General features: G+C 30.8%; 1 protein-coding gene across 5 annotated transcripts in view; it reads right to left on the bottom strand.

Annotated features, from left to right (window-relative positions):
* LOC130904120 (uncharacterized) overlaps positions 1–15,225 on the bottom strand; it is a 115,391-nt gene that overhangs the window by 51,561 nt on the left and 48,605 nt on the right. Inside the window, exon 1 of one of the 5 annotated variants that reach the window (XM_057816693.1) lies at positions 8,976–9,119. The exons of the other annotated variants lie outside the window; for them this stretch is intronic. Within the exon in view, the coding sequence (XP_057672676.1) occupies positions 8,976–9,096 (121 nt within the window). The 5' untranslated portion in view covers positions 9,097–9,119. Of the gene's footprint in view, positions 1–8,975; positions 9,120–15,225 lie in introns of those variants that run through there. 5 annotated transcript variants of the gene reach the window in all.

The raw sequence follows: 15,225 nt of genomic DNA, 5'->3' as shown, positions 1-15,225 counted from the left end.
GAGCAGGGGTTTTTTTCGAGGTTCTTGAGACAAATTACCCCAAAGATATTCCCTTGCAATTGCCACAAAACGATTTTATGACTGTTAAAATCCGCGGGAGGAGTCAGATGAATGACATATTCATAGAGCAACAACAAGAAATGATTTTATGTGCACGGTACCTCTTATTTTCAGATACCAAGTGTTAAAGTTTAAATATTTAATTTGAGCAATTTCGACTTCGATTTTGTTGGACTTATGGTGTTTGATTGAAAAAGTGTCGGATTTTCATCACAAAATAATAAAAATGAGATAGGGCAATACCATTATTTTCTAAATGTTATAATATCTCTAGATTTTATTAATTTAAATTAGTTCGGTTGCCTGATAACTAACAAAAGGTGTCAATAAACAATAAACTTTCATAAAAAGTGTGGTTTCATAAAATTTTTTACAAAAAAAAATATGTCCGTACTACATTTGGCGATTTCGTGATGAAAATCAGACCGATTTTATTTATTTTTTATTTAAAAAATACACTGTTGGTCAAATTTGCTCCATGTTAAACGTGAATTTTGAAAATTATTAGTTCTGAGCAGCCGGTGGTGCCAATATTCAGTCTAGTCTGGATGCACGCGGAACTTTAGAACTACTACATTATTGTTGCAGTAAGTTACCCTGTATCATGAGTTTCAAGTTTTGAATATGCTATTTAAAAAATGAAAGTACCTATTTATCTCGAAATAATCTTAACAACAAAATCGATTACTTGTAATTGATAAAACAGTATTCCTTATAATGTCATTTTTCATTACATCAGACTATTTTTTCTGTTATTGTTCTTCCTGAGGAATACTTGAAAATAATATATTTGAGGCAGTAATAGTGCTGTTAGTACATTTTGGTACAATATTTATAAAGAACATTTGTCGATCCAGGCTTGGACATCCCAACAATAAATACAACTAATACGACACGATAGAAAAACTAATAGTAGAATTCATATTCTATTTTTTCTAATAATCATTATTTGTGATACATTGAGATGTGAGAAAAAAGTTTATTACGAAGATGAGCAAAAATAATATCGAAAATATAGCTAATTCTCAAAAAATGAATAAATTACGTTGACCTATCTCTTGAAAAGGATCGAAATTATAGTTAAGCTTATAATATTATGAAACAATCTGCATCCATTTTTAAAGTGATATGTCAGATACCAGATCAATAATTAACAAAACCAGCAGGATCTGGATATAGGCATTGAAGAACTAAAAAAGTGGAGAAAGAAAGAAATTATTTAGATTGAAGAAATAAACAACTTACTAAATTCTTCCATCTAGCTAAAAGGCTCAATTATAAGAAAGTATTTGTAAGCTTCACAACATTAAAACAATATAAATATATCATTATACAATTACGCACAATGAAAATATAGAAAAACAAAGACAGAGAGATTAAAAATAATCAAAAACGTTGCATGTCACCAATCATAATTGAAATTTATCAGCACTCGGCATTAACTACTTGGAAACGGAGATCCCATAATATGGAATAACACGATTTAATTGCAGAGGACCAAACCAATGTCAGGATGTATACAAAATATATTTGGATACAGAGAGAAGTTTACAGCTCTAGTAAATGTTTTCATAAAAATAACAATGAGACTTCATAACACATAAACATAGAAAGAAGTGTAGTGATCTTTTGATGATTGATAGAAGCTCAAAAATTGTCAAATATAATAATTTTGTGCACTAGACGTAGATTACTGATGAAGGACAGAAAAGTGACGGAATAACAAATGAAAGGATAGAGCTAAGGATAAAAGTAAAATTCGTTATTATATATGCATTGAAAACTATGTCAGAATTCAATGAATTCCACAATTGGAAAATTCGAAGGAAAAATTTAAAGTAGATTTAATCAGAAAAGAAAAAGTACAAAAAACAAATGAGAACATTAGCGAGTAAGAATATTCTAGAATTGACGCATATGCATACTTCAAACAGTATGAAAATTTCATAATTTTCTTAAAATAGATAGTAAGGTAAGGAATTCTTGTTGGATTATATAAAAAAAATTGCCGAAAAACCAAAAGCATGTGAATTCCTGACTACTAAAACTTCAAAAGATAAAAATGTAAACAATTTATTTCATCAATATATTTTTGGTCATTAGCCAGAACAAAATATTACGGTAGTAAACATTTTCGTATACTCTGTTTTTATTCTCATTAGGTATTTCTTTCCAAATTCCTTTCTTGGGCTTTATGAGAATCCCTTTCTAACAAAAGACTTCCTCAAAAGATCTTTGAATATTAAAAAATCGTTATTATACAATTTAAATGGGAAAAGGGATCAGAACGTTAAGAAGGAAATAACTGAATCGTGATTCCGTGATTCCTGTTGAATTTTTCAAAATGTAGCAGATGGTGCAACGAGACTCACAACTCTGAACAAAAATATCGACTACGGAAACAAGATTTTACAATAGCGTCGAAAGAAAGGTGATGTGTTTGATTACATATTTATGAGACAATACCGATTTTGAGAAGCCCTTTTTATTTTTTCACATGAGTCAAATTAGATTTAAATTATAAGCAATGCTTTTACTGGAACTTTTCATCCTGTTTTGGAACTCGATTTTTCTAAACAAAATAAACTTAAATAGGAGCCCGTTAGTACAGTGAATAGGCACGAAAGTCAAGTACGACCTTCTAGTAGGTTTTATATGAAAATCTAGATTGTAGCTTCTTTAATTATGTTTATATGTATATATATGGACCTGTATAATAAAAAATCATGTAATCAGTGATAATATCCATAATTTTATAGTATATAGTATTTTAGAATTCTCATGTGTCAGATTTATGAAACTAGGTGGCTTCAAAAGTTTATTTAGGTTTGTCGTTGATACATCCAATGACAAATAATTAATGTACTCGTGTACCTCTGTGCACTAGATAAAAAGTTATATACTGCCCTCCGTATCATAGTACTTATTTCACATATATTAATAGAAAAAAACTATTGACCTCTTTCTGTATAATACTATTATAATTTCCATCCCCAGAAGGGTGGCTTCAACACCATAGGGAAATATCAATTACTTTACTGAGTATTGTTTATCTTAAAATTTATGATCAAATTTTGTATATTTTGGAAACTTTTCGGGTTCAATGCGTTCTCTCCTCGTTTTAAAACTGCCGAAAAATGTAACCTGTTTACTTGGTGTTCGGACAATCTTTCCTGAGAAGTGGACCTATTGGGTATGCAACAATTCTATAGAAGAGCCATTTAATGTAACACTCCTTCAAAAGAAATAAAATACGACAAGAAAAAAACGAGGCGTAAGCAAGAATGCCAACCTAGAATTTCGACCTTTCTGCTTTCACTTCATGGCCGAATTAAGCTTGGTGCTTGGGGGGGGGGGGTCTATAGCCCCGGGCCCCAGGTCCAAGAGGGCCTCATCATTTGGAAATCATTCTGTATTTTTTGATGTGTTGATACCACAAATCTAACGTATTGATATTATTTTGTGAATTTATCCGGGTTTTCGAATTCCTTAAGGGGCCCCGTCATTATTTTAGCCCGGGGCCTTATAAATCTTAATCCGGCCCTGTTTCACTTACAATTAGTATATATATACTTATTACATATTATTTCGCCCTGGGCTAAACATTTTATTTATAATTGTAGCTACTCCAATGGAAAATCCCATAAGGTTTTTCCAACAAATTTTTGATCAGGCTAGAAATTATACAATTTATTCAGGTGATAAGGTTCTTGTAATCTTTTTGAGATTTTCACTCTAAAAATACTATAGCAATATAATTACTTATAATCATGGTACTCCCCAGCATCAAATACTTGACTATAATGTTGATGGTGTGTTCAGAGCTTGTATGCATTCCCTAGTTCATAAAGTTACTGTAATCGATTTCATATCTTCAGTTTTTCATGTGTTGGTACCAAATTATTACGAACGAAATTATTATTGGCTGGAAAGTTGATAGCAATACTAATTTTGCAGTGTTTTGGTCGGGTTGCTATAGAAACTATTCATGGTTGACTTGGGTTATCGTAATAAAATTATTTCTCACTATAATGGCGGATATGGAAGCCTTGAGAAAAGTAGAAAATTTTATAACATCAGTAGCAAAAAGTATATTTTTTCATTATTGAACAATAAGTAATGTAGGAACATGCCTTGACCTTAAGTTGTGGAATAGAAACTGACGTTGATAATTTTCACAATTTTGTAAAAAACGCGAAATATATATTGCGAAGTACTAAGCTCGCTTTTCCGCAATAAATAGACCCCAGATGATTGAAAAATGTTGAAATTTCCGTAATTTCTATGAAACGGTGTCGACCTTTGATTCGATTAACTATGAAACCCATTATATCCTTTTATATCGCATTAGAATGTTATGCGTTTCAATTCACTTTAATATATAATATTCATCAACCTAAAACATATCGTCCTAGTATAAGAAATTTTGCGGCTCGAATAGTATTGATTCAAGTCATGTTCAGTGTATTTATAGAAACTGATAATGTACAACCATCTGCAACCAAATTTGCTATAGGAATCGGAACCTATTAGCTCAAATTACAATTTCATTATTATTATTATTATTAAAAACAAACTGTGTTCTTGCGAATTCAAAAAGACCCTATAATTGAGTTGATGAATAATTGATTTATAGGTACTATTTTTAATTCATTCAGATTCATGAAACTTCCAAAACAGTAGCAGTTTTATTTTCAATAATTTTTTAATGAAAAAACCTAAGTTGGAAAACCACAATATCAACGCTTTTTTGGCTAATAATAGATTAAAAAAACATAAATTCTCCGATTTGTTCAGAAAGCAGTATTTTTTTGTAGAATGTACAAATTCTAAAAATTCTTTTAGGTTAGGTTAGATTAGAGTTGCCAAATTTATTTGTAGCCACCCCCAATGTTGGATCACCATAACAGAAATGGTCAGGAAGTACAAATCAATTGAACCCCAATTAATCTAGTAAATTCCCATTAAATAAGTAGAAAACTAGAATTTGGATGTAGTTGAAGTGGACATCTTATCAATTCTGAGATTTTTCTTCACCATTTTATTTGATTGTACGCAATAAAACAATTCGATTTTTCTAAATGGAAACTTGTTGACCAGTATGATTTTTCAACTCTTAACTTCTTTCAAACTAAGTATCAAAGTCTAGGCGAACTCCGCTTCAAACTTTGAACTTTGTTTATGAAGTGAAAATATTTCAATAACTCCTTGGGTTTTTACTATGACGTTATAAGATATATTAGTTAGGGAGTGTAGTAATCAAAATTTCTTTTGTATTACAGTCTACGATTTTAGGATCTTCACGAAACGATTCAGAAGCTGCTTTGACTGGCTCTATATCCTTCTCAAACTATCCTCAAAAATGTAAAATTTTGAGGTTTTGAGACTGTTATCAAGTTGTTAATACCCACCACTAGAATCTAAAGTAAAATGTGCAGAGAATATCTAAATAGATATAAAAAAATAGAAAGTAAGTTAATTCAATCGGAAAATAATTTTATATTATAACGAAACTGCTGTATTATAACACTTTTCAACTTAATTGTCACTTGACAATTAGCAAATCAATGAACATAATTTGGTCTTTAAACTCCTGTAAATTTTGTGGTCTACATAAACTTTTACTATAAATAACCCTATCGAAAAAAACTTGAAGTGTAGGATATGAAGAACTTGAGGGACACTCTAATTTTTCCAGGTTTCCAATCCACCTCACTGATTTCAAAACTCACCACCAACATGAAGATGCACGATCTTGCTGTCACTAGATACTTCCATCTGATAAATTGGGCCTGTCGGCGTTTCGAAACATTTTGGCAAAAACGGATCTCAGCCGAAGAGATTGCAGATAATGTTCCCTTGGAAGATTTTTGTCAAATAAATAAGATTGTCGAGTATGACTTTTAGTCCTCAAAATATATAATTGTTCCATAAAAATAGTAAAATGTAAATTCTGTAAAATGCCACAAACGTTGATCGGGATCATCCAAAGTTGACTATTTTTGTCTTAAGATCTTTTTATGTCTACTGCAATTTGGCATGAAGTATTTTAAGAATTGTCTTCACACTTAACATGACCAGTCACTTTTTAATTTTACCGATTGATTGTCAGCCGGTAGGGTTTTTCAAGTACTTACATAGAATAAATCGCAGCTCGTGGTGAGCTGACCTTTTTTTAATTATATCGTATGAAAATTGTAAGTTTCTATACGATGAGTTTCACTTAAAGAAGTCATATTTACTTTTTGAACTCTATATTTCTTGCTGTAAAGAATGTTACTACTACGTACAAGACAGTGCAGACTTTTAAGCTTCGAAATGTTAAAAACCGTTTGAAAACGATCACAAGATCAGAACAAACATTCTCAACATGTCAATTTTTGGCTGAAACATCATTGTATTATTGCACATGAGCTTGACTGTTTTTGTATAATTTTCAAGAGATATAACTATCTTACAATTAGTCTTCCTATTATTATATCAAAGGTTCAAGTCTCTCACTGAATTGGGTGAAATAAAATCAATATGTTTTTTATAGCCGATAATACACACCATAATCGTCACATCTATTAATTGTTATAAAAGAAATCGAGGGAAATTTATTGCTCTATTCTAAATTACTTCATTTAGGTATGTATTTTGAGTTATTTTGTATATATTATCTTAAGATAGCTTGGAATGCATACCTATAACATAAATAAAACGAGAACACTGACTAGACGACAAAATTATTTCATAAAATGATAAACTTTTATTTTATTGAATCAGTTTAAACTGGTATCAGTTATACAAAAATACCGTAGAAAAACAATCTGCTGTAGTTATGCGGCCAGGCTTTGTCTTCTTGTTCGATTATCTTTCTCTTACCAGCGAGTTGCAACTTTCTCGTAACATTTTAATGTTATAAATTTTAATGTAAGTCAAAGGAATAATTTTGTGCAATGATTGTTCAGTTGGTATTGTATAAACTTAACGATTAAATTTTGGTACTCTAGTTTAATACTCCAATTTATATGTAAGAGGAAAGAATGGGTAATTTCAACCTGAAGATGTCATCACTTATCAATAAATCACTTATCAACTGCAATTTCAGTCAAAATGGTTGAAGATTATTGTGTATCGTTGGAAGGATTTTTCTGAAAATGGAAAAAAATTGAGGATCAAAGAAAGAGAATTTAAAGAGTGTGTACGGAGACATAAAACATACCCAGGGTGGAGTATATTCTGTGGTGGGCGTTTCAGCTTGACTGACGCCGAACCTTAGGGACGGCTAAAAATTAAGACAATTAGCGATATCATCCAAAGAGGTCATCTAATGGTATTGGACAATTCTCAGATTAAGGTTGAAGAAATAGAAGAGGAAATCGGTGTATCAAAAGAATACATTTGTCATTTACTAATTTTGGGATTATACATGTGTAAGCTTTCTACGTGTTTGTTGCCACGCAGCTCATTTTGGACCCAAAGCGTATTGGAATGAAGATTTCCTTATTCACCATGTTTAAGGTTGAGGCATCGCTAAAAAATGTATAAGCTTAGAAAGAAACTATGTTGGAAAATAAAAATGACTATGGAAAAAATGTCTCGTTTTATGGCGTAAATGATAATTATTAGCCTTTTTGGATATGTAAATCTGATCTGAGTAGAGTCTTTAAATTTTTTGAGAATATCTAAATACTTCACTTCAATAATTTTTAGTTAAATCCAATATTTTCAATAATTTATAACTAAATGAAATATAATTACGTTACAATAAACAATGAATCAAAATTAATAGGTTCTCACATTTTCAAAGGCGGAAATATTTTTTGCTATTTGAATATTTTGTCTTAGTACATATTTTCAATCGCAAATACACATCACTACAGTATTTATTTCAATTGAATATTTGCATATTACTTTTTTACCAAAGTGCAGAATTTAGATAAAAGTTTCAATTTCCTGTTATCATATTGTGTCTGCTAATTTACAGAACTGAACGCTAGTCCTCAATCATTATATCACTCACATATACTAAAGCAAAGTACAGTATGGTCAAATAAAAAATAGAAATGGTTTGTCTTAGCGGCAATTACTTACGCTGTATCTAGATACGAGCTAACAAGTTTGAACTCATCACGCCTTTCCAATTCGTTTTAGCTGTTTCAAAGTGGCGTTAAATAGGGATATCAAACAATACATTAAGTTTTATTTCAAACTAATTATATTCAAATATATAGAAGCCTGGATCAGTTATATGTGAGCTTCAAACTGACAAAAAAGTTATTTTTACTACTTTTTTTATTCATTTTCGATTGAAATTGATTTTTTGTTTGGGATAGTAGATTAGTTCTGTTATAAACTTTAACAATAACATAAAACAAACGTACTGCATAGAAACTGGCATGCAATGAGCCAAAAGGTTTTGTTTACGCGATGAGAATAGGTTATCAGAAGAGAATGTCGAAATAAATTGGACAAAAAGGAAATGAAAAATGGGAATTCACTATTAAGTAGTATATAGGATGTTTATGGAATACATAGGTAGTTTTATATCGACTCTAAAGACCAAAAATATTATTTATTATTCGACAAAATCAAAAATAGGTTCTATATTCAAAATTTTTCTTATATAACATAATTCAGCTTTTTTGAACGTGGAAAAATACTTAAGCTGAAATACATGCATCCAATAACTGAAAGAGAAAAAAGGAAACTTTGAACAATTGTAACATCAGAATTAGCTATATTGAGCAATTTGTGATTTCCTGCAAAAATATAAATAAACGCAACTTATACAACGTCGTATAGGTATTCAGGTTAATTTAATTACTCTAATCCAAATATTCCCAATTATTGATAATATTACGAATAAAAATACTGCTTAATGATTTTGTTTTATTCTCATTATGAAGTAAAATTAGTTTAAAACTTACCGGAAATACTTTTGTAATGCTTTTCCGACTCGAGACACACAATCACTGTGATATATATGTTGCAATATAGTTGCAAAATGGGCCTTTCTCGCGTTTTATACATAAACACCACCATCCGCATTTATCAAGGACGTATGAAGCGGATTCGGAGCTTTCGACCTGCTTCGAAAATTTCCTTGTCGTATGTCGAATTCGTGTTCGGAAGTAGGTGAAGCTTTCGCTTAGCTTCGGAATAGATCGCTTCAAAATCTAACTTGATTAAAAGCTCCACAAATAATTCCAATCTCATGGTTGGTGAAACAAATAGAAATGTTTCGAATGAGCAGAAGAATTGTAATAGGTGGAATTTTTGCTTCGTAGTCATTAACAAATTTCGAATCTTCATTCAAATAGGAAAAAAGACATTGGAATTTATACGAGGTATGGTTAAAAATACCGTGGAATAATTTAAAAGAAATTATTTGTGCTACATCTGTTTCAAGCAATATGTCTTATACCATTAGATAGTTGTCCATTTGATCCTATAGCTATTCTACTAGATGATTACAGTACCTGTCGTGGAGCTTGGATCTGAGACAATGCATTAACGTGTTGAAGAAATTACCAAAGAAGCTTACGAAATGTTTAAATATATTTATGGTAATGATGTATCAACTTTACATATATTATCAGAAATGAATCAGTTAACGACGGCCAATAACATGAAAATGAACAAAAATGTGACAAACATGTCTTTTGGCCGCTTAAAGTATTACTGTTTCTCCACATTCATCTTATTCACCAAACTTAGTATGTTACGAATTCTGGTTCTTCTCAAAAACGCAAAATATATTAAGAGAAAAATATTGTGATACTTTTCCTGAGCATGACGAAAGAAGGTTTCCAGAAATGCTTTTAATGAATGGAAATCAAACCAAAGAATGAATATTATGTCATTTTTCATAACAATTGAAAATATATGAATCAATACTACTATAATGGATTACAAACAGGACTCAATAATCTCAAAATAATGAATATAAATGGACTAAAGAATACAGAAACTATACACAACTAACTTAATTATTGTAGTTATTCATTATTACTTATCTGACACTGGTACTATATTGTTTCAAATATTAATTGTACATCATTGAGATTATTACTTACTGTTCTTAAATAATTTATTAATGTTGATCATTCAGATTTTTAATGTTTTTAAAACCTTTGCATTTCGAAAAAAATATCGAGTATAGAAACAATTCTCTCCAGCATCTACCAATGACAAGGAAATTGCAAACTAACGTGCTATGGTGATGCTCCTTCTTAGATATATCAACTAAAGGACATAACACAAATTACAATCAGACTTGATGTTGAAATGTGCTAGCAAATATGGTTGTTCAACAAGTTAGTATAATATGAGTATGAAACTAGGAAATATAATCTAATCTATTTTTATCGATTAAGAAATTTTTTCATAGCGATTTTTTCTTTAACTCGTAAAAAAGTGACTTCAGCCCCACTTTGAATCGATAAAGCAGTTCTTTCAAAAATATATATCGAACAGACATCTGCCAAAATCCCCGATCAAATATGAGATTGCTTGTCTCAAGCAATAAATTGTAGAAGTCAATTATTCATTTACATTTTTGAGATATCACAAAAACTGGGGATTAAATAAGTGAAAAAAATAAATACTTGAAAAATATTTCTTTTTGAGCTACTCTCACAAATTTTCAATAAAAAAATCTCTTTAAAAAATTTTTCAGCTTCAAAAAATAAATGCAGAGTGTATAAAATTTATTATTCTCACGGGCGTGACTTAAATACTGTTGGGATAAGGTATATAACATTCACACGTTCACTGTCTTGAGGGACTATTTCATCAACACCCATTTGGAATCGTTCTCAGATTTCAGATATTTTAGAAAACGGTTGAAACTACTATGGAAGGATGATTATAATTAATTCTAGTTAGAATTGGGCCAAAGTAAATTATAAATTTACAATAAAATAGTAATGAAAGATGCTACCGAATTAAATATTCCCTTTCATAATCTTAAATGCTTAAATACTGTCCCAGTGAGAAACAGAAGGCAAAAATGACCTTACATAATTGCTATTACCCCTCTCAATTGTGATATTACAAAAGTGGGTAATTGCTCAATTTTTGATCTACTATTTGAATGTGTTAGTTATCATATCAAAATATATGATAATGTCCATAAAATATTGGTAAATAATTAGCCGATTACCATCGAAAAGGAAACCAGTGCTGGATCTTACGTACCAGTAACTTCTATAGTTCACAAAACGACGATAACCGGAAATTTCCATAACCGAATCGATCAGATGATATCAGTAGCTGGTCAATCCTTGAATCGAGCTGAGAAAAGGAGAATACTAGAATTTTACTTGCAGTATCGACACCCGTTTGTACCAAAAGAAGGAAAGATTGGTAGAACATCAGCCGTCAAACACAAAAAATATACTGGAGATGCCAAGCAAATCAGACAATCAGCTCGCAGATTTCCAAGAGCAAAGAGAGAGCATGCTGAAATAATAATTCGAGAGATGGAAGAGGAGAAAATAATAGAACTATCTACTTGACCATGAGTGTCTCCAGTAGTGCTTTTGAAGAAAAAGGATAGAATAACGAGATTCTACGTGGACCTTCGCCAGATAAACAACGCGACGAAGAAAGACAGCTATTCTCTAGACAGCTATCCTCTATCCTGAATTGACGATACACTGGACACTTTAGCTGGCAACAAGCTGTTTTCTACCTTGGACCTGAAGTCTGGCAAGTAGAAATGGCTCCAGAAGATGAGGAGAAAACTGCTTTTACTACTGGATCTAGACTATGGCAATAAAACGTTATACCATTCGGGCTTTGTAACGCGCCCGCGACATTTCAAAGACTTATGGACAACGTCTTGAGAGGGTTATCTTAGAAAACATGCCTAGTTTATTTGGTTGAGATCGTGGTATTAGGGAAAACATTTGAGGAACATATTAAGAATTAAGGAGACATATTCAAGTGACTTCACGCTGCCCAGTTCATGCTAAGCCCAAAGAAGGGCCAGCTATTTTAGATCCGAGTCAACTATCTAGGCCATATAGTAAGCAATGAAGGAATGGCAGTGGATCCAGAGAAAATTGCCCCTATACAGCGATGACCGCGACCAAGCTAAGAGTTTCATTCAACTTTGCACGCACTATCGAAGATTAATAAGAAAATTCGGAGATATTGCCAAGCCAGTATCTCAAAGATGAAGAGAATGATCCTCACCTAAAAATGATTCGGCAATGGAAGGAGGAAAATCGGCGACCTACCTGGCAAGGAGTGTCAACACATCCATTTCCGGCTATCCAGGAGTTTCAAGAGGAACTTCCACATAAGGAAGGAGTAATGTTACGACCGCGTCTCCACCCAGGAGACGCCTGGATATATATATATATATATATATATATATATATATATATATATATATATATATATATATATATATATAGTCGTTTCTGTTGTATAGTTTATTTAGTTAGTTGAGTGTTAGTGATGAGTGAATTATTATAAGTGTAGTGTATAGTGTTTAAATAAATTAAAAACGTAAAAGACAGTGTTTATCAATTCACAGCATCTCCCAGAATGACCTAACAGCAGCTTTAAGAAACCTACAGTGAAACCAAAATATCAATTAGTAATGACTAACAATGTGGCTGATCAAAGCTAGGAAGACCATTTCCATAATTGTGACTACATAGCTACAACATAACTTCAACAATAGCACCCATAAGCCTATGATGCTAGATATCTGAAGGTTTTTAAACAGACTTTCTTGGAACCGATTTTTGCTATTTCTTAGCTGTGTAAATTTACTTGACATTTGTTACCATGTTTACCAATATTAAATTTTCAGGTATTTACAAAAAAATTTACTCTTTTATTTAAACTGAACTCAAATTAATTATTGAATTATCCACGAAGTATAGATATAAGAAGTCTAAACGTAATATTAAACGAATGGTATCAACATATGGGACAGATGTTTTTGCCGGTAGAGTGCGCCAATTTTCAAGTACTCGTTTAAATTCTCACTCGAGAAGTCTTGTTGCTATTGACTGGAAAAAAATATTCTAAGAAAGTAAATAGTTAAAATATATTTAAAAATTACCAAATGTTGCCTATTCTTTTCAGTATTACGATAAACATAATTGATAAAAAAATAATTGAAAAATTATTATCAAACATGTTATTAATTAAAATACTATAAGATAAAAACAAAACATGTTAAATATTCAAAAACCCAATTAGATATTTATATAAAAGTGATTAATACTTTTTGTTATTAATATAATTTAGAATTTTTACGAGATTTTTTACATTTAATTTTTCTTTCTGTAGCACTTTTATTGAAACATTTGACAAGAAAATGTCCTCGCATCATTAAGAAATTATTAATGATTTTTTTTGTTAATTCTTTCTTATGTTTATCACAGCCAACAAAAAACGAGATATGGGTGATTCCGTTCTAACTGTGATATTCAATGTCCTGTATTGTTTTTTTGTACTAGTCATTAATTAATAATCAATTAATAAAAATTTTGTGTTAATTGAATAATTCTTAAGATATTTAAACATTATTTTTATACAATATAACTTGCCACTTAAAGAAAACTTATACTACATCACTTGAATGTCAGTACCGTGTCATGTCCATTCCTAGAATTTACCGATAAATTATTAATTTTTTTTGTCGTAACAAATGATTTAAACTAATTACCTTATAAATTCTAATGTTTATGATCAAACTGAGGAAAATTGATGCACTTGTTGTTTAATATCTTAAGTTACCATGTCAGTACCGTGGATAAATGAGTCAGTACCGTGGAACTCAAAATCCGACATTTGTGTCTTGCTCGTGATACTTTGAAGTTGTAGTAAATTCCTCTTAGAGTTTTATTTTTACAGTAAAATAGATGAATAATATGCATAAAAAAGTTAGAAAAGTTAAATTTTAAAATCTTGAAATTTTGAATACAAAAAATCACAGTTAGAACGGAATCACCCATATTTCTTTTTGAAACAGCATCTAATATGTCAAACATTGTATCGATCTGTACTTATCGCATCGCCATTTATATCAGAGATAGAAACATGTGATTTAGGCTCAGCTTTCTTCCGCAAATGATCTTTTTCATATTCATACACATATACACTGCCATATTTTAATTACATCCTCTGAATAAAAGTATAGTTCACAAATAAAACTGGTAGCTATTAATTCTTGTCCCAGAGCAGAGGGCCATCTACTACGCCATTCAACGTCTTCAAACTAAGACAACCATGAACAGGACAACATCTTACCATTGTTATCTTAAAATTAATTTTAAATAAATAAATTAATATTTGTTATTTAATTTAATTAATTTTAACATTCGTGAGCTAGCGCATGTTTACATGTATAATAAAATAATAATAATAATAACAACGGTACGTCCTGAATTCTTGCGCAGCCAGTGGCAGAAAAGAGAACTATGATTTGGGTTTATTTTTGTATACATGAATACTATGAAAAACCCGATACCGTTCAGACTCCTTATATCTATACTTCGTGGAATTATCTATTACTGACAATGACAGTGACATTAGGTAGGAACTCTGATTTGAACAGGCAAAATATAAGTGTATTCTTTTCCAGTAAACAGAGACTTAACTGATTTGTTGTAAATAAAAATTATATCAATGAGTGATTCTACATAGCATCCCTATAGAATCTATTAAGAAAACCTTACACTGATACAGTGCGAATTACAGTGTAAGAGTATTAATACATCCTAATGTGCCAGCTGATGAATAATAATTCAAGTCAATGAAGTAAATAGACATCACAATATACTGAAATTTAAAGGTAAAATTCAAAATTTAGATAATAAGATTAGCTTTCATTATTCATTGAAGTGATCCTCCTGTAAGAGTTGCAAAAAAGACTTCACAGCAAAAGAAAGAAGCTGACTTATGATTTTTGACATGTTGTTAATAAAATCTCCAAGGTTTTGAACTAGCTACCTTCAAATCGATACTATTTCTCTGGATACCGCGTTTAACAACCTCATTGGTATTTTGAATCCACGATTCAATTCAATTGAAAATTATCTGACGGCAATAGTCGATGGAAATAATTGAACCAAAACTTTGGAATGATTCTATATGCTATTGATGCACAAAATGAAAGAGCTTTCGCTCCAATAAGTTCATTTGATTAAA

This window comes from Diorhabda carinulata, chromosome 2 (genome assembly GCF_026250575.1).
Source record: "Diorhabda carinulata isolate Delta chromosome 2, icDioCari1.1, whole genome shotgun sequence".
Lineage (NCBI taxonomy): Eukaryota > Metazoa > Arthropoda > Insecta > Coleoptera > Chrysomelidae > Diorhabda > Diorhabda carinulata.
The sequence above is the reverse complement of the archived record's forward strand: the minus strand, read 5'-3'. Positions and strand labels throughout refer to the sequence as shown.